Raw genomic sequence first — 21,423 nt, forward strand, 5'->3', positions numbered from 1 at the left:
TGTTGTGTCCCATCCTGTCGGTAACACCTAACCCTGCGGAGGAACCACGCATAAAGGTGGCGATAGGTGACAAAATATTTTCCTTCTTAGTAGACACAGGTGCAACTAGGTCTTGCATCAGGGAAGGGAAGTTCAAATTATCAGGCGATGCCATGCACACTCAAGGATTCTCTGGGGCTAAAGGGCTGGTTCCTTTTACTGATAACATCTCCTTATCTGTTGGAGAGCACGACTTATCTCTACCCTTGTTATATTCAAAGCAATCACCAGTAAATATCCTTGGAAGAGAAATCGTGAGTAGATTGAACATGACTATCCCCCTTCACTGACAAGGGAATAGTGTGCTCCACACCAGGCATAAACATGCTTACAGCCCGACACATACTACAGGCTTACTGCGGCAAGAAAGTGATCAGGGCAGACAGTGGGCGGGGACCTTTTTCAATATGGGACAGACATGGCAATAGCGTGGCTACCAGGAATAGAGGGCAAGGTGTGGAGGAGACCAGCAGCATATCTCTTCAGGCTAGAGACCCCCACTGATGAAAAGGAAGGGGAAATAATATCAGAGGACGTGGAGAGTATTGTCGCAACACCAGACTACATTGCAGTACATGCAGGATGGGGAAGGGAAGGCATGGAGAGCAGGGATAGCATTGGCAGAAGGATGCAGGCTTACACAGGTATCAGATGAGGAGGTGTTTTCTGATAGGAAAGGAGATGGGGAAATGGTGTTTGAAATGAGCGTTTACATTTGGCTGAAGGCAACAATCGAGGACGTAGCTCAAAAGATGGCAATGGCGCTGGAAGCGCCTTGTCCTACGAAAGTACCATTCTATGAGGAAGACTTAGCTGTTGTACCCGCCTCCTTATGGCTACTAGTCCCTATGACGTGGGGTGCATCAAAAGCATTGGAGGAGTGAAAATTAAGCTAAAAAAGGTGCAATGCTACACAGGGTAAAACAGTACCCACTATCCAAGGAAGCTGATGAGGGATATATGAGACAATATCTGCCCTAGTGGATCGGGGAACACTAGTACCATCAGAATCACCATGCAACGCAGCAGTGTATCCCGTGCGCAAGGCAAAGGGAGGGACATGGCGTTTCATCCAGGAATTAAGGCCTCTCAACCACATTGTGGAAGCAGAGTACCCTATTGCAGCTAATCCAGCAACAATACTGTGCGGGATTCCAGCGGAGGCATGACGGTTCACCGTGATCGACCACAAAAATGCTTTTTTCTCCATTCCACTGCACCCTGATTCACAAGATCTAACTAGTTTCACATACCGCAACACGAAATGGAAACACACTAGGCTAACCCAGGGGTACTGTGAGTCACCATCCATCTTTAACAGAGTTATACAAATGGATTTGGGCAACATAGAAATGGAAAGCATGGTTCTGCAGTATGTGGAGGATATCATAATATGCAGCACCACTGAAGAAAAGTGCAGGAGGGACTAAGTAAAAATGCTCACAGTGCTGGCTGAGAAAGGATACAAGGTTGACAAAGAGAAACTGCAATATTGCCAGGAGCAGGTACTTTAAATTGGACAGATCATTTCACAGAAAGGAAGGAACATTGCACCACAAAGGGCACTAGCAATAAGGAACACCCCACAACCGCAGACAGTGAGAGAACTGCAGCAGTTCCTTGGCCTGTGCAATTACTGCAGAGCATGGGTTTTTGATTACAGCTCATACATAGCACCACTGCTCGAGGCACTCAGAGGCACAGAGGGGGCAGAGGAAATTGGAATGGACACAGGAAATGACAGATGCATTTAATAAATTAAAAAATGTTATTTCAACTGCACCAGTACTAGTCACCCCCAATTATGAAAAGGAATTCTATATTTTCTCACATTGTGACACTGCAGTAATGAAAGCAGTACTGACCCAAAAGACGAGCATGGGGCACAAGCCAGTGGCATTTTACAGTGGCCATTTAGACCCAGTAATGAGGGGACATTTCCCATGTGAATAAAGTCTAGCAGCTGCAGCCTTTGCAGTGGAATAATCATCCTCCATCACCATGGGATGCCATACTATACTGACCACTCAAAGAGCAACAGGGTATGAGATAATATTGTCCAGATCAGAATTGACAGTAGTGAGATGCAGTAATGTAAATCCAGCACGATTTATAGCAGAGGAAGTAGTAAATGGAGAATACTCACAAGACTGCCCAGAAGCTATTGAAAATTACTCGGGAGCAAGGAAAGCGGAGGAAAATGTCTTAGAGGGGGTGGGATTGTGTACATAAATGGGTCATCAACTATTGACCAAAGTGATGGAATAAGAAGAACGGGAGCAGCTGTAGTGTGGCTAATAGAAGACTGGACTTTCGTTCCAGTAAGATGTGTAAAATTACCCCAGCACTACTCAGCCCAAGCAGCTGAGCTAGTAGCACTTATCTTGGCCCTAGAAGAAGGAAATGACAAAAGAGTAACAATATACTCATAGTGCATGTGTCACTTCAACAGTACACTCAGGATTAATAAAAATGAGAAAGGAGAGGATTTAGAAGAGCTGATGGTACTCAACATGCTCTCCTACTGGCCCAACTAATGGAAGTAATTAATTACCCGGTAGAAGCAGCACTTGTGAAGTGTCAGGCACACTCCCATGGTGATGACCCAATATGAAGAGGTAACGAAACAGCTGATGCTCATGCCAAATATGCGGCATACTTTGGCAAAATATGGACCCTCCCAGAAAAAACAAAAGAAAAGGGGGGGGGGTGTAAGGCAACTGTTAATGAAGGATGGGTACACACATATCCCAGAGACACAGATCATGGAACTGCAGGCGGCAGCACCAAAGGCAGAAAAGGAACTGTGGGTAAAAAGAGGGTGTACCATGTCCCCCACAGATGCATTATGTCGGCAGAACAATACTGGGAAAGTGGTGATGCCCCTGGCACTATTTAAAATAGCAAAACAGAAAGGTGATGGCTGGAAGTTTTTGAATTAATCATAACCACGGGCAAAGCTCTGGGCAACCCTCCAGACCATCATTTTTCAGCCTGACAAGCCATTACAGAAGAGGAAAAGCCATATGCAAATCAGGCTTGGTCCTACCCCAAAAGGGGCAGTCCAGCTTTGTCACCCTGAGTGGGACGGGTATACCCAGATGTGGGTCCTGTGCCTGCTGGGCCTAGAGACCCAAGCTACTCCTCACTGATGGGGCCCAACAAGGCTGAAACATTTGGGGATGCTTGTGGTCTCATGCAGAAGGGATGTGACCTAGCAGTTCGGTCTGGACTGCCCCTTTTGGGGTGGGACCAAGCCTGATTTGCATACGGTCTTTCCCCTTCTGTAATGGCTTGGCAGGCGAAGAACAATGGTCTGGAGGGTTGCCGAGAGCAATGCCAGTGGTTAAGATTCACTCTAAACTTTCCAGCCATCACCTCTTTGTTTTTACTACTGAAAATAGCCCTGACCCAATTACACCATCCCACGCACACAGGAAAAGAGGTAATTGCAGCATGAATAAAAGAATCCTGGCTTTGACCTGAGCTAAACTCACATGTTGCAAATCTCATCAGCGGCTGCCTTACATGCCAGCAATTTACGGCCGGTCACACGTTGCAAGTGAACAAAGGTACCATACCCCGGCCTGAAGGACCCTTTCTACACCTTCACATTCACATGATCAATGTATGTCAAGGCTAGAGATAATTGACTGTAGTGGTGTGCCCATTCTCACGCTGGATCGAGGCTGGCTCATGCTCCCATGCTGACACATTTAGAGCAGCAAAGTTCTTGGTGAGGGAGGTCTTCCTGGGGTGGGGGGTATGCAAAGTATTACGGTTAGACAATGGCCCCAATTTCGCTAACGAACTGTTCCAACACGTAACTACTCTCTTAGGGATCAAGCATAAGTTTGCATGTGCGTACCACCCTCAAGCAAATGGCATCTGCGAACGCCTCACCGGCCTCCTAAAAGAAGAAATAGCTAAAATTAAGCAAACAAAGAAGAGTTGGCCGTACTGCCTTCTTTTGGCTTTGTTTGAATTAAAGAAGAGACCAGGGCAGACCAAATGCACCTCCCACTCACACCACCATCAAGGGCCACAACTGACTGCCAAGCAACCAGTACTGTTTTTGGTGATGAAATGGACGAATATGTCTCTTCCTTGGTTACTAGTGCCGCTTTTATCTCTCAACAGATCAAACGGGCACAGGGTGGGTCGAAGAACGATCAGCAAAGAGAAGCCACAAACGAGGAGCAGGAGCATACTACACAGTGGACAGTGAAAGAGGGAGACGAGGTTCTCCTGAGTATCTTCCGGCGGACTTGGAGTAGCCCAAGATTTACAGGTCCTTATCTAGTGGATAAGGTAGCCCCCAGGGCGGTGAAGCTCAGGGGCAAGGACGTGTGGACGCATATCCACGACATCAAGCCCTGCAAAGCACCGACCCACCCTCTTCTCAGCGAAAGGGCCAACGTTTCAGCAACGACACTGGAAATCGACACAGCGCAAGATCAAAACGCCTCAAAAGACACAAACAATCAGCGCCCTATAGGCCACCCCATGATTACAAGGTCCCAACAAAGCAAACAGACTTAGCATAAATTACCACTCCCTAGCCACCAGCTAATAAAGGACGTTGACAAGATTATCTGTAATATACACCACACTGTGTAAACACGTGCATGCTTTCTTTTTTATCTGGCACATGCAGGTATCGCATATTGTTACTGTATTTACAACAATAAGTAAAGGTACATACAGAATAGAAATAAACGTCACTGCCCAGGGGTAAATGCTGCCCGCAGACGATAACACTTCAGAAGCACTGTCACACCAGTTTGTATATGTTATATAAAGGCCAAAACATTTAAACCGAAGAAGGATACGTGTATATTATAATACGTTCCTTATGATAATTACTCAATCATTTCCACACCTCCACGAAGCACTACCAGCCCTACGAGATAGGACGGTAAGGAAAGCGTGGGAAGAGCTTTTCGCCTGGGTATTGAATGATTACCTAATACGCAGGGCTTGAATAAAACACTAACAATAATAACGCTTAATTTCAGAGATTTTCAGGCGGGCACCTATATCATCTAAAGTAACGTAGCTGCAGAACCACAGCAAAGGTAAGAGTGAGAATGCCAGTGGTCTTAGCAACTGTAATTAAAATGGTAGGAATATGTTTTACCACTGGTCTGATTACTGCTGCTGTCTGGCAGGCATACTATGCTTTCTATGTGGCTGCAGTTCCCACTACTAATATATCCACCACAATGCCTGCAAAGAGCACTGTGCCAGGTGGTACAACTAGTACGGGGCAAAACATAAAGAGGAATAAACATAGCGTGTCCATTGATGTAAATGGGGTGGACACATATCTCACAGAATCCGCACACGTTTCTAACAACATGTGGTATAAAACATGTCTAAAATTGGTAAGGACACGACAAAGAACAACTGCTATGTGTGTTCATTCATCCCATACGCCATGAGCGCCTCAAGAACATTTGTCGCAACTGAAGTGCCTGCAAGAACTACTGAATGCTTGCTATATCTAGCATTGTTCCAAAACTGAGGAAGATTCCAGGGGAAAAGGGCGACGCGCCGATGGAAATCAAGATAGACGTACCCATATGAAAATAACTTCATCAAAACACTTCCCATTTATGACTCGTGGCAGCAGACGAAAGGACTAAAGTATATAGCAGAAGGACCAGAGAAGGGAGAAACACAAGTGGTCACATTGGACTACCTACTATGCGAATGGTACGCAGGTGAACCAGGATGCTGGGAAAGACCACCAATACTGATATACGGAAAAGTATACACGAAGAATGGATGGGTGGACGGAGTTGTAGGGAGCAAAATGCTGACATTGGCAAAGTCACCAGTGATAAAAGTGCAAGAAGAAAACGACAAGTGCTATAAAGAATGGACAAAGAGTGCAGCACAGGTGACATGGTTAGATAAAGAAGAGGAACCCATAACAATACTCCCACTGACAGCACCGGCACTGTGTTACCAACATGACGGAGAAATAGACATTGGAACAAACAAAGGATACAAGAGAACAATCAAGCGCCCTGAGGGGAGTGCAGGAACAGCAGTGCTGATAGACCACTATTGGGTCTGTGGAGCAAGAGCCTACAGCAGTTTGCCACCAATGTGGGATGGAGTATGCACTATGGTACACATCAACGTACCATCACTAGTGGTGCCGCAAAAGCACGTTAACTTGGAAAATTTCCCTAAGATGGACGATAGGAATAAAAGGAAGAAAAGGTCACTAAAGACGGTAGGAAGCAAACAACGGAACGACACTACACACTTATCAAGAGTGAAGAGACAAGGAGAACCATCAGAAACAGCCCTGAGCGACATTCCACCAGCACATAAGACTATTCAGCAGAGCAGCAATGTTCTTCTCCTCCATCATACATCCAGGAGTGCAAGCATATGCCAATGCAAAGTGGTTGCAAATAATTAGGTGGGAGCTCATGCTGACAATCAACTCCACGGTGAATGGATTTAACGCGATAAAAGAAGAATTGAGAGCAATAAGGATGGTAGCCCTACAAAACCGATATGTACTGGACCTTTTGACAGCAATAGAAGGTGGTGCTTGCGCAAAAATTGGAAGCTCATGCTGCACATTTGCCCTGCCAACGATGAAGACAACGGTACATTATCAGAAGCTGTATCGCAGCTGGCTCGGATGCATGCAAAGATGGAAAACGAAGCAAAAGGAGTGAAGAAAAAGAAGCAAAAGGAATGAAGAAAGACGCCAGCTGATTTTCCTACATCTGGTCCTGGATGCCATCTTGGCTTTCAGATGGCCACAAAGTAGTAGCAGGGTGTGTGATTTTAGGGATGGCTGCTAAAATGGGGGTGAAGGTATGGAAGACAAGCTCTAAACACAAAGCCGAGGAAATGATTGGCATGCACGTCTTAATGCCAGCTGAAGACGATTAGAATGCAGACATTATCATCAAGGAACATGAACGACTGCGCCAGCAGGTAATAGAAGCAGACTTGTACCCACCATCAATTAAAGTTGAAAATCCAAGGAACCCGAAAAGCTACGTTGGGAAATGGGTTTATTGCAAACCCGGTGGTGGATGCGTATATATGTATTGGTCTTTTGAAGATCATGTGGACCTATACGGACACCTGGCAGGAATAACGAAGGTATGACGAGTGCGAGGAGACAAGAGAGTGGATCATTTTGTGGTTGACACGTCGACCAGATGGGGGGACTGAAGAGGGAAAATGGGACGTTCCCTTCCCCCGATTCTCATCCAGACCATGGCCTAGAACGTCACGACCCAAGCACCCACCACGAGAGGAATTCGACCCGCTCACTGATGCCCCAGACGTCAACATCCACTGTGGCCACGCCCCACACAGCCAGGGGAACAACCCGCAAATCAAACCACGTGTCGGAACCTTAGGTGACGCTGACATCGATCATATGGATCAAATCAATTAGGCAGGAACCATAAAAACAACCATCGTTAGAGATGCCATGACAACCTAGCCAACGGACGATAACTAATGTGCCACCATGCACACTGGTCATACCCACACCAATCCACACGAAGAACATACTCAGCACCATGACGTAGAGAACCGCTATACTCACTTATGCATCATTGTTATTTTTCACATCTACAACACTGCAGAAATGCAAGACGCAAGAAGCGCTCATGTACATGCTTGCAAACGCTTCCTTGCTACTAAAACCATGGTGACGTAAGACACCTATGTATAAGGACCCATGTCGCCCTGCGCGACCCCTGTGTCGTGAACCATTCGCCGCCATCCACAAACGAGGCCAGAGTAGGCCTCAGCACCAGAGTAGGCCGCAAAACCAGAGCCACAGGCCCAGAGCAGCTCAGACGGAGCTGCAAGGTGCTGATCGTGCAGAACGAACCCCGACGAGGGCCTCACAGCCAAGACCACGAAGTTGCAATTTACAAGCCGCGCCCCCTGAGCAAAGGTTACCCTGCCACGGCCAGCCGCCCCTCCGAGTCGAAATACAAATCAAATGCTCATAATTCTGCTCCAGCCACGGTCTCACAACACGTGACCAGGCCGACCTGATGCGATGCCAAGTCCCAAGGACCAGGGAAACTCTGGGGTCTCACATTTGGGACGCAGACTGCAACAATGAATTGACAAATTGGACACAGACGGCGGTGAGAAAGAAGCGCTCCTGCAGCAAATGGCAGACCTGCCCATTGTCCACCACTGACACATAGTCACACATTGTTTCTAACACCAGGTACACTGTGACCTGGGAACAACTACGGTCCCAGGCTTGGGGGCTTGCGGGTGAACCAATCAGGGCACGGGGGCTAACCACTGACTGCATCACAACCTAGCCAATCACTAACCTATGTAACCATTTTGGTGTAACAAATTCTAGAGACGATCCTAGCGTACCACCTGACCCCTTCTCTACCAATCACTAACCCTTCTATACATATATATACTAACCCTATCACTCGGAGAACCAACCCGAGGTGGTGTTAGGTTTCTGGGAGTAGTTTTCCAGGTGACGCACGGTGTGGCATCACGCAAGCGGAAAAAGGGCCTGCGAGCCCACTCTTGCTGAGAAGTGTTCCCGGATGACCTGTGATCCCAGAACCTATCCCTGCCATTTCATCTAATAAACAGCAGTAACGCCTTGCTCTTGCGTGTATCTCATACTCATTGGGGACTGCGGGAGGAGTTGGGGCCTCCCCAATCCCAGAGGTCCGCGGGCGGCCCTGCCGACCCCCAGGACATCACCCCGACAGGGCAGTAAGAAGGCATAGTCTTACAACATTCCCCATCAGCTCTTACTCCAATATTCTCTAATCCTGAATTTGCTTGGGCTGTGATTATCTGGCATTTCCTAAATGGAAGCAAGTAGGATGTAGTAAAATCTGCGACTTGTTTACTGGCAGGGACCTCAAAACTTTCAACCAGTGCAAGCGCGATTTCGGGTTGGGCGGTAGAGAGTGCTATCACTATCATCAGGTACGCCACTGGATACTAGCCCCCTGAGTTAGGCAGGTGGCAGTCAGGGAGCTAACTCCCTTTGAGAGATGTTACTACCAATCCAGGTAATAAGGCTTTAATATAGAACCTCTACAGAATTTTGATTGGGTCATCTCCTATTCTCCCCTTGCATTATAAATCCAGATGGCAGTTTACATTGGGGGTACGAGTCACAAAGAGTGGGAAGGACTATGGAAGGATATACCTAAATACACTGTTTTATACAACTGCGGGAAGATAAAATCCTCTTTGTCGGAACAATGCTGGAGACAATGTGGAGCGATTGGAGATTGGGGTCATGTTGGTGGCATTGTCAGGAACTGGCGGGCTATTGGGCAGAGATTGATAAGTATATGCAACAATTATTTGGTATGTCGAAACCTAATTCCTTGAAGGGAAAGCTGTTGTTGATATTTGATTCCGCTATGCATAGTAATTCAAAGCAAAAATGTACAACATTTGCGGTGCTACAGTTGGCCCTTATTGGGGATTGCTCAAAAGTGGAAGTCCAAGGATCCTCCGGCGGTAATCGAATGGTTCTATAGGATCCGGAACTTTGTAGCATTGGAATGGACGCATATGCAATTCAAGGTGAACAGAATCAATTTTCCTTAGACTGGGCAGAGGTGCTTGAATTTTTACAATCTGACTTTAATTTACAACACTGCCCCCAACGTTTGCGTATTCTTGATATCTGTTGATTTTGTTTATGTGTAATATATAACATGTAAGGGCTTCTGGGGGCGGGCATTAATTTGGGGGGAGGAAGGGGTTGGGACTTTGTTGTACAGTTTTTGAATAAGAAAATAACCAAATAAAAATAAAATAGAAAATAAAAATACAATACCTGCGAGTCATGGCTGGACTTTGTGATCTCTCTTTCTCCACTTAACCTCGCAGCCTTGAACCAAAGCTGTGCCCATGCTAGTATGCTTTCCATGCCTCATGTAATCCTCCTTTCAAGCATTTCTGTGCCTCTGGTGCAAGTTCGATTCTCTGCGAGTGCATTATTTTTAACATCCCTGCACCCCTTTCTGTACTGCATTCTGCATTTCTGGTTTTAATTCAAATCCTGGTATGTTTTTTTAACATCTCTGCGCCCCTTTTTGCACTGCACTCTGTTTCGGGTGCAATTCGAATACTGGTGTGTTTTTCAACATCTCTGCACCTATCTGCGGTACTAAAGCATTGCCAGCGCAACTGTTTTCCTGCTTCCCTTGGCTACTAGGCCACCTGGTGAGATTGTGCTCTTACTGTGCAGCCCCTCCTCTTTCTTCCTCCTATCCTACGCTGCCCCTATGGCACTCACCATCTCCACTATCTTTTCTAATAGCTATACTATCACCTATCCGACCTCTCTCACCAAGTCTGGAAGAAAAAAGCTTAAAAAAATACATCCCGACCACTAACCCTCTCCTACCTATCGCAGACACATACGTCAGTGAAACTTCCAGACAGATCTTCACTGATATTCTCTTTTCTGTCCCCTCTCCAGATCTATGGACTCATCCCTCCTCTCTCTCCTCTCACATCTTCACCCATCAATGGTGGCAGTAGATGGAAAGTACTCTTGGCGGGCTTCGCATCATCCAGGTGTATCATTAATGTCTATCACACTGGCACTATCTTGGTTCAGAATCAACCCAACATCCTCCTCTTTGGCCGGCTCCTGCCGTCTTTTATCAACTTCCTTTCCACACCTGCTTCCACTCGCTCTGCTCCCCCCCTCCAAATGGTGTACCTCTCCCCCGTACCCCTCCTCGGAAATACTTCCAAGATGGAGGACTCGTGCACCTAGCCACGCTTAATGCTCGTTCTGCCATCAAACACTCTGCCGACATATGCCTCCTCCTTGAAGACCTTGACCTGGATATCCTTGCTGTTACCGAGACATGGTTTAATGCCAGCTCAGTCACTGCTTTTGACCGCCTTCTCCCTGATGGCTATACGATTATCTCCAAGCCTCACCCTAACTGTGCTGGCGGTGGGGTTGCTCTGATCTTCCCTGAATGGGGCCCTTCTTCCCTCATACCCACCCAGCCTTACTCTTCCTTCGAGAGACTGGTTTGAAAGCTGTCATCTCTCCCTCCTCCTCTCTGACCATTGCCACTATTTAAAGCCCACCAGGCTACCACCCTGTTCCTCTCTGAATGGGCCGATTTCTTGTTCTCTCTCCTCACAACCACCTCTAAACATCTTCTCCTGGGTGACTTCAACATTCACCTTGACTCCTCAATCAAGGCATCCACTCTCTTCCGTGACCTCTGCACCTCACTCTCCCTCGCCATTCCTCCTTCTGGTCCCACCCACTGGGCTGGACATTCTCGATGCCTTCATCCACACAGTTCTTTCACTAACCCCCACTGATCACCCCACTCTTCTGGTCAGACCATTATTTCCTCTCTTCTCACCTTGTTCCTCTCAGCCCTCTGACCGCACCTCCCCCAGCCCTGCCAACCTCGTTCACGGACATCCGTCCGATGAAACAAGTGTCAGCTGCTGCCTTCGCATCTGCATTCATCCCTCTCTCCCCACTACAGACTACCTCTGACTGTTCTCAGCAACCTCCATCTTCCCATCACAGATACCCTTGACATTCTTTCCCAAGTCATGAGGATCCGCCTGAAACCTGCCTCCAAGCACAACACCTGGTACGACTCCAAACTTGCACTCTTGAAACACAAGTGCAGAGCTGCGGAACAGAAGCGGCAGACCTCAAACTCACCCTCTGACAAACTGGCCCGTCATCTGCTCCAAAGGCAATATCGACTCTCCATTTGCTCTAAGAAAAGGGCCCACATCCAGGCTTGTATCTCAGGTGCATCCAACAACACAACTGAACTCTTTACAATCTGCAAGGAACTAGCCAACCGTTCCGCAGTCTCCTCCTCACCTCTTCCTTTCCAGGCCCTCTGCAACACACTGGCCAGATGCTTCAATGCAAAAATATCCTGAGCACCCTCGTGTCCCTCTCCCCCCCCCCCCCTGCTTCCTATGGCCTTCCATCCCACTTTGCCTTTCTCTCCTCCTTCTTTCCTATCGCACCTGATGAGGTCACCAAACGTTGTCCATGAAGGTCTCTGCCAAACAGGTCTTCGCCTGTTCCTCCAGAACCATTAAGGACAATATTGGTTCTCTTGCCCCTGTACTTGCGGATTTCTGCAACCACTCTCTTGCTACTGATCTTTCCCCTCTTCCATCAAGCACTCCCATGTGCGCCCGCCCCCCCCCCCCCCGGATAAAACCTTCTGCGGACCCATCTTGTTCAGCCAACTACCACCCCATAACCATCACCTCCTTCCTTGGGAAACTCTTGGACAAGCTGGTCTTCCCCCCAACTGACCCAGCACACTAAACCTTTTGGCTACCTGCACGACCATCAATCTGGTTCAGAGCATCCAGAGGCATGGATACTGCTCTTCTGAACACCCATGAGGAACTGCTCGCATCTCTTGACTCCAACTCTCCAGCTGTTCTCTTTCTACTTGATCCCTCCTAAGCATTTGATAATGTCAACCACTCCATCCTCATAATATGGCACCACGGCACCCTAGGTATCTCGGAGCAGTCACTGGAGTGGCTGACCTCCTTTCCTCAATGACCATCCGTCCCAGGTTATTCTGGGCTCTTTCTTTACCCTCCCCGCCCCCCATCTCCATCTCCACCTGCAGTGTCCCCAGGGCTCCAACCTTTCTCCCTGGGTCTTTAAAACCCATCTTGCACTGCTTGCACACCTCTATTCCACCTTCTCCCCCAACATCCAGTGTTATGCAGATGACACACAACTCTTCTTCAAACTTCCCTCTGATCCCTTCCTTACTTCCTCCATCATTCCTGACTGCCTATCTACTTCCAATTATGTCTACCTCAATGCCAGCAAGACTAAGATACTTGCTATAGGGACCCCTATCTCCCTCTTTCTTCCCCACACTCTGGCCATCTTCTATGGGCTCTCCCCCTTCTCCTTCATCTGGAGCCAGAAACCTTGGAGTCATCTTCGACTCCTCTATTTCCTTCCTCCCTCACATTCAGGACCTTGCCAAGAAGGCAGACTTTCAACTCCACCTCTTCAACAGAATTCGGTCTTCCCTCTCTTTCCTGCAGAAGCTCAATGTCTCTAGAGCTCTCATTCCCTCTAGGCTAGACTACTGCAATAGCCTTTTTCTTAATCTACCCTCTTCCTTTTTACCACCCATCCAGCTAATCCAGAATAGGGCAACAAGAATTATCCTTGGCCTCAAGCCCAGGGACCGTATCGCTCCAGCCCTAAAATCTCTCCACTGGCCTTCAGTTGCTGCAAGGATCAAATATCAATCTGCATTATCCATAAGGCTTTCTAGGGTCGGGGACCACGCTATCTACAACTGGCTCTAACTAAATACACTCCCTCCAGATCTTTACGTCCCTTCAGCACCAACTGTGTGTCAAGCGCTTCGCTAAACAGCAAGCCAGTGGCTGATCTCTTTCATCTGTAGGCTCACTCCTATGGAACAGCCTACCCCTTCCTCTTGAGCCAGATCACGTCAAATTCTGGGATCTCCTCAAGACCTTCTGTTCCTCCTCCTTCCTCTGCTCAACCTCACAATTGCTGAGATTGGTGACCAGGGCCCTTATGTGTCCTCCTGGGTCCTGGCCTCCGACACCCAAACGTTTTCAGCCTCTGCCAGCTCCCAGCACTTGCCTTGGCACTCACTGGCCTATGCCACCATAGGCCTGCACTTATTTATTGGCAGCTGACCACGCCCACCAAGTCACTTAACAGCTGCCTACTTCCTAGCACTTCCCTCTTTGGTAAACCTAGCACTTACTCAAACTCCCTCATCCCTTCTCTCTCTCTGCACTTGCACGCTCTGAATGTTCACAAGGCCTAGTAGGTCCGCCTCTATCTTTCATTGTCATATTTGCATTCTTTCCCATGTCGCCTCCCGGTTGCCCTGTGGGCGCTTTGAAACACAATTGACTTGATGTATAAGCGCCTTACAAATGCACAATAAATAAAGCTTCACATCCCACATATTGTTACACCCACTTGCCTCATACGTTAACCTCTATGATGTGTGCAGGGCTCTGCCGCTTCCCAGGTAGATTTGCACTACATAAAATCCAAAACTACAAATGCATAACAATTGATGAAACATACATACCTGGGGTGGCTTTCAGAACGCTGGATTCTGCATTTCTTCTCACCAGTGAGTCTGTGAAGACGGCTCCATCTACAGGAAGTGCATCTGATCCCAGGGAGGGCAAAGCATCAAGTGAACAATTACCAGTAGGGCACAGTGCTGTGGAATTGTGCTCCTGACCTGCAACTGGACCATCAGGAGACACTGGTTTTAGCTGGTCGTCTTTATCTACATCATGCCCAACTGGTACCACTGGTTCTAGCTTGTAGTACTGACCAGGGCCCTGCTCATCGGCGTGCAATGGTTCTAGTTTGCAGCTCAGTTCTTGACTCGGTTCATCAAAAAACATGCTCTGACGCACTTGCGTCTCTTCTTGTTCCTGGTCATTAGGACAGAGTGGTTCCAGCTTGAGGCTCAAACTGGGGTTCTGTTCATCAGGGAACATTTCTTTAGTGCACTGTTTTTGGTGCTGGTCATCTCCATCGGGGAAGACTGGCTGCATGCACTGGTCCCGTTGTTGGCTATGCTCATTAGTGCACACTGTTTGTACACACAGAATGTGTTGGTCCTGGCCAGTGGTCATCCCTGATTGTACACACTGGTCCTGTTGCTGTCCTGGTACAGGAGGAAACCCTGGTTGAGGACACCAGTGCAGGTCCTCTGGAAACGTGCTCACATTACGGTCTCTGGTCGTCACTGGACTCTGAACCTCCACTGATGCTACATTATCCTTCAAGTGCTCCTCAGCCCTTATTAGCCAGATTTTTTTCATGAGCTCTGTAACCGTAACGGGCATGCCCTCCATGGTATTCTGCAAGTGATCTATTTTTCCTTCAAGGCGCTGTAGTGTGGCCAAGAGGGCCATGTTGGGGACTTCAGATACAGCAGGCACAGATTTATGGATCCTCCAAGCACCTGCGTTCCTGCTGGATGTCGCCAGAATATTGCCTTTAGTTGCTATCAACGTGATTGCTTCATGCGTTTGATAATTTTTGGGGTCAGGGTATAGACAACGAGAGCTGGTCCGGCTTGCAGAGGCTCCAGGCTGCGAGATGTGGTCCAGCTTGCAGAGGCTCCAGGCTGCGAGATGTGGTCCGGCTTGCAGAGGCTCCAGGCTGCAGGAGCTGGTCCGGCTTGCAGAGGCTCCAGGCTGCAGGAGCTGGTCCGGCTTGCAGAGGCTCCAGGCTGCAGGAGCTGGTCCGGCTTGCAGAGGCTCCAGGCTGCAGGAGCTGGTCCGGCTTGCAGAGGCTCCAGGCTGCAGGAGCTGGTCCGGCTTGCAGAGGCTCCAGGCTGCAGGAGCTGGTCCAGCTTGCAGAGGCTCCAGGCTGCAGGAGCTGGTCCGGCTTGCAGAGGCTCCAGGCTGCGAGAAATGGTCTGGTTTGCAGAGGCTCTAGGCTGCAGGAGCTGGTCTGGCTTGCAGAGGCTCCAGGCTGCGAGAAATGGTTTGGCTTGCAGAGGCTCCAGGCTGCGAGAAATGGTCTGGCTTACAGAGGCTCCAGGCTGCGAGAAATGGTCTGGCTTACAGAGGCTCCAGGCTGCGAGAAATGGTCTGGCTTACAGAAGCTCCAGGCTGCGAGAGCTGGTCTGGCTTGCAGAGGCTCCAGGCTGCGAGAGCTGGTCTGGCTTGCAGAGGCTCCAGGCTGCAAAAGCTGGTCTGGCTTGCAGAGGCTCCAGGCTGCGAGAGCTGGTCCTACTTGTAGAGGTTCCAGGCTGCGAGAGCTGGTCAGGGCTCCAGGGGATCCAGGTTGGTAGAGGTGCTTTTGTTTCCAGACGATCTGGACTAGGAAAGGGGATTTGGCTTGGATCTTGTAGCAGTGTAGTTAAAACTGTTCTGCCTGGCGGTGTTGCTTTTCCAGGCCCAGGTAAGTACTACACTTATAGGTTTTCTTTTCCCTTTAATTGTCCAAGTTCCAGGTGTCTAAAAAGAGGAGGAATTGAAAAGAAGTTTGTAACTAAACTGCCAGAGTAAATCGGTCCAAACGCTATGGTATGTCCCCTTCCCATGAACCCTCTTTTCTAGTTGTATCCATCCAATAAATAACCATTAGTTGCCTGAAATAATCCATGAACTGTGACAAATCCAGGGAATATGTCCCTCCTCCCCAAGACTAGGGAGGTGAGCCTACTATGCAATACCCTCCTAGGCGGACAGTGCCAGTTGGATAACCATTGAGGGTGACCCCACCCAATGGAAACAAGGAATGTCAAGTAGGGATTGCCTTTCCCCTTCCCAGTGCAAGGTCCCAAACACCTACGGGCTATACGGTCGATAAAACATAGGACACACCAACATCCTATTCCGCCAACGCCAAGACACAGAAGAGGAGCCGCAGAAGAGCAGACCGTGTGAACCAGAGAAAATGCACAGACACAGATCCACAAGCGCCAGAGCGACCTACTGCGGAGCAGCACTATTGTAAAACATTTAAGAGGCGGCACCCAAGGAGCAGTTGGAGGGCATTGAAGCCACAACCGAACCCACACTGTGCTGAAGGTACGAATGCCCCAGGAGGGGCTGAGAAAAGCAACAGACCGCACTGGCCTGAGAAGACCCAAAAACCATATAAGTAATTTATAACGCGCCTGTACACAAGTGTTTTGCGGGGTGTGACAAGACAAGGAAGGGAACACAGCAGGAGGACAAAACAACAATCTTACTAGGCCTTGTGTCAATCAGATCGCGCAAGTGCAGGGGGAGAAGATGTGCACATTAGGGGGCAGGGGAGGGGAGAGGAGAGTACAAAGGAACTCATAAGTGCTGCCAGGAAGGTGGCTCAAAGTGCAAAGAGTCACAGGGCTGTAGGGTTGCACATACAGTCCCTACATGGTTGGGAGGCCCAGAGGCAGTGCAAGGGCAACTGGTTGCGCAGGAGCCTGGTCCCGTAGGTTCAGTGGGTGGCCAGGTAACCAGTATACGTAGCAGACAGAGACATCAGCAAGGGAGAGGGGGAGAGAAAGCGGAAGCAAAAAAGGAAGGTCTTGAGTTGCTTCCGGAACCTTTGGTGGTTCTGCTCAGGTTTGAAAGAGGCAGGGGGGCTGTTCCAGAGGGAGGCCTCAGCCGAGGAAAGATATCTACCCCCCACTCTCTGCCTGGAGAAACATCCAGAGTTTGAGGAGGCTGTGCAAAGGGCTCGAGAAGGAAGGTGTTTTGGAAGAGAGAGTTGGATGTAGTGCTGGCTCCGGCCCTAGAAAGCCTTGTGGACAATGCAAAAGGTCTTGAATGTAATCCTTGCAACCACTGGGAGACAGTGGAGAGATTTCAAGGCTGGAGACAATCCCTGGGCTTGAGGCTAAGGACAAGTCTTGCAGTCATATTCTGGATTAGTTGTAAAGGCCAAAGAGTAGAGGCAGGCAGATTTAGAAAGAGGCTGTTGCAGTAGACCAGCCTAGAGATGACCAGGGCTCTGGAGACAGTGTGCTTCTGGGGGAAAGTACCTCTGAGGAGGTGCAGCTGATAGTGTGACTTTCTAGAGACGTTAGAGATCACAGGAGAGAAGGAGAGGGTGGATTCGAAGAGGATACCAAGGTTCTTAGTCTCACAGGAAGGTGCAGGTTGAGGGACCAGGGTAGGCAGCCTGAAAGAGACGGAAGGTGGGAGCAGGTGTCCCAATCGGGATCTTTGTCTTACTGGCAATGTGGCCGAGATTGTTGGAGGTACACCATTCCTGAATTGTGGACAGACGGTCAGGTATGAGAGAAAGAGCAGAAAAGACTGAGGGGAGCTTGAAGGAGAGCCGTCTGTCATTCGCATTACACAGAAAGTTAGAAAGTAGAGATGCACTGGGTCAGAGGAGCCAGGTAGTGCTTAAAGAGCCAGGGAGAGAGGTTAGACCCCTGGGGAACAGCACAAGTATAGAGAGAGATAGAAGAGAGAAAAGACCCAAGTTAGACTGGGGGGCGGGGGGTAAATCTGTGAGAGAGGCGGTCAACCAGGCTAGAGCCTGACCAGAGATAGCCAGGTGGCAGGGTGGCGTGGTTGACCATGTCGAAAGCAGAGGAAAGATCAAGGAGAATGAGGACAGAAGGAAGGTTAGAGTCAAGATTAGAGAGCAAGTCTTCACAGAGCTGCAGGAGAGCTGTTTCTGTGCTTCTGGCTGCTCTGAAGCCAGGCTGGTGGTCATGGAGACAACCAACAGATTCACTATGTAGATTAAGCTGGGACATGGCCAGCTTTTCCAGGAGTTGGCCCAGGAACGAAACAGATTTCGCCATTTTATTGTTGTGGCGTGCCCATTCTCTTGTTGGATTGAGGCAGGACCCTGTGTCCATACCGATGGCAAATCAGCAGCTAAATTTCTAGTGCCTGAGGTTTTCCCTCACTGGGTTGCTTCATAGGTGTTCAGGTCAGACAATGGGCCAAATTTGTTTAACTTCCCTATTGGGCATAAAAACGAATTATGCTGCCTGTACTACCCTCAGGCCAACAGGAGCACCACAACAGCTTGCTTAAAGAATATTTTACGAAGAGATGCGAAATCGCAAGAGTGAGCTGCACTGACTGCCGCTGGCTTTTTTTTTTTGCTCTGTGTAACCAGCCTAGGTCTGGCCACCACCTTGCACGAGATCGTTACAGGCAGGAGATTGCAAGCACTGCTCACTCTTGCACATACGATCTCAGATGCTCACAGCTCTGAGGTTCTGGGGGAGGAATTTCAGGGATATCTTAAAGAACTTACCAATTCCTTAAAGTTTATATCAAGACAGGTTACACCCCGCAAAAGCCGGCTGGATCATCTCCAGGCACCCCCACACCACAAGAGGAGGAGTACCTACTGCAGCAGCTGCCACTGTATCTGGGGGCTAAAATCTACATAAAGAACTTTACAAGACAAAGGAGCGAGCCCCGCATGGTAGGACATTTTCACAGTCACCTGTGCAATCCTGATGCCAGTGAAAGTGGAGGGCCGGCTGTTATGGGAATCATATCACGGACATCCGCAGGGACAAAGGCAAAAGGGGGAGGGGGAAGAGGAAGTATACTCCAATTGACTGTTACATTGCTAACATCATTTAATCTTTTCAGGAGGCCAGACTATTTTTGGATGAATGAGGAAATGTAGGGATTATGTATTATGTTTCCTTGCTCGTCCTTTCCTTTTATTCAGAATAAGAGTGGAGTTTGTTAGCACTTCCCATCGTTGATGTCGTTGTAGCAAAGGCGGTTATATCATTGATCACAAGTCATAGGGAGATGATAACATCAGAGTTATATTTGGGCAGCACTAGAGGATAGCATCACACCGACAATGTGTGGTATAACCACATGCGGGCCGTGGGAAGAGAGGGCAAATGACACGTCTAACGTCTACTCCCTTAGACCCCATGTGACTGGCGCACCCACACTCTTTATCCCCCCAGGAAGTGGATGGAAGAGGGAGATGGTTATTATGATAACTATATCAAACTCAATAGGATGGCAGAAAAGGAAGATACAAAAAGATGTAGTAGTACGATTTGAAACAAAGGGGGTGAGAAGGAAACTATAATTTACAACACAACACACACTCTCCTGTCAGAATGAAACAGGTCCTGCCTTGCCCTGGTGTAGAACGAGGCCACGGCTACATAAAGAAGGTGCAGTTCTGTATAATTTGTGGGTGGAACGGTTGGTAGAATGTAGTGCGGAAGGATTAGTGTGGTCTTCCAAAGAAGTAGATGTACATATCAACCGTACATGTTTATCCTGGATTGATGACAATAAGCAACTAGTACAAATAAAGGCCTCTCACAATCTTCCTTAAGTTTCAGATCCACAGGGAACATCCACTCAGGCACCAACAAAGCCTTCCAGAGAAGAATGGAGCTACTGAGCCTGCAAGCAGGGACAGCGGTGCTTATGGAATGCTATTGGCGAATACCCAGCTCCCACCACGCTGGTGTGGTCTGTGTTCACTGGTCACCCTACATTCCCCTGCACTTGTAGTGCCACACTTGGACCTTATACCATTTTCTGAACATCCTGCTCTTCAAAATGTGCATCACAACTTGCAAAGGCACAGGCATAGTAATAATTACTGGTCACAGGAATCCACGGACAGATTAGCAGCTATACCCCTGCCTCCAAATGGCTGCAGATAACCCGCTATGAATTACTGCAGCTGGCTAGAATGGCTGGCTGGCTGGCTATAATGGCACAGAAAGAGGTTTGAACGCCATCAGGAAGAATAGAGGGTAGTTAGGTTGACCACTCTGCAGAACAGATGTGTTAGACATGATAACAGCGAAGAAGGAGTGTGTGAGAGTATCGGAAGCAGTTGCTGCACGTTCCCGATTCAAACGATGCAAAGAACAGAAGTTTCTCATGCAATAGATGCACTGAACACACTCCACACAACGGTGGAAAAGGACAAAAGAAGAGTGGTTGAAGAGGACTGGTTTGATAAAATATTTGAGGGTGCCAGCGAAGTTAACAAATATCGTAAACATGCTCATAGTGGCTCTCATTGTTCTCTGTGCATGCCAAATGGTAAGGTGGGGGTGGGAATAAGGGTAAATGCATGTTGCTGCTCACAGTGAAAAGGTCCCAGGGCGCCACGCCCCTGTCCAGAACTATACATACACAAACGGACCAATGGACAAGATAACCGCAACGTTCTGACAGGTGATCCATTTGGTTACCACAGGGACACCGTCTAGCCTTCCTCCAGACTTTGAAATTATTAAGAATATTTGGTGGATTCTCATGGCGATGGTGGGTGTTTTGTGTGCAGTTTACATGGGGTTTGTGAGATATGGATTCCGAAAGGGCAGGGAGAAAGAAAAAAGGAGGGGTTATCAGTTAATAAATGAACTGAAGGGGCAGTGTAAAGATGCAAATCCATTGTCTAAAAGGGGAGCACAGGTACCGGCTACGAGAACTACTTAAGCAAGGCCTGGGTAGTGGCGCAGTGGTCATGTGGTTTGGGGACATCATAGGGCAATTGGAATGTACATATAGTTGTGACACATAAGGGGGCGGTTAGCTTAGGGGCTGTCCAGAAAAACACGTGTAGGGGTGGTTTTAGAGGGAACTTGGGTCAGTACACTTACATTGTCAGGTAAAAGGGCAGGTAGGTGGGGCTTGGTTTTATTATGTAGGTTCAACTGTATTAAGTAGCAATCTCAGTTGCTGTGGCGAGCCAGAGGACTGCCATATTGGAGCCAGTCATTGTTGAAAGTTTAAGAGAATCATGGTTTAGCTAAAGGCCACAGTATCCGTTTAACTGGGCTGTGTAAAGAATGACACCCACTGCATATTTTTCCAGAAAAGAGCAAACTCTATAAA

General features: G+C 48.4%; 1 protein-coding gene across 2 annotated transcripts in view; it reads right to left on the bottom strand.

Moving 5' to 3' along the window:
- LOC138565670 (zinc finger protein 239-like) overlaps nucleotides 1–21,423 on the bottom strand; it is a 206,896-nt gene that overhangs the window by 140,402 nt on the left and 45,071 nt on the right. For both annotated transcript variants that reach the window (XM_069642996.1, XM_069642997.1), the window contains exon 2: nucleotides 14,181–16,077. In XM_069642996.1, coding sequence (XP_069499097.1) covers nucleotides 14,181–15,024 — 844 coding nt within the window. In that variant the 5' untranslated portion in view covers nucleotides 15,025–16,077. The remainder of the gene's footprint in view (nucleotides 1–14,180; nucleotides 16,078–21,423) is intronic.

Source organism: Ambystoma mexicanum, chromosome 1p, assembly GCF_040938575.1.
Source record: "Ambystoma mexicanum isolate Mex_15411 chromosome 1p, UKY_AmexF1_1, whole genome shotgun sequence".
NCBI classification, from domain to species: domain Eukaryota; kingdom Metazoa; phylum Chordata; class Amphibia; order Caudata; family Ambystomatidae; genus Ambystoma; species Ambystoma mexicanum.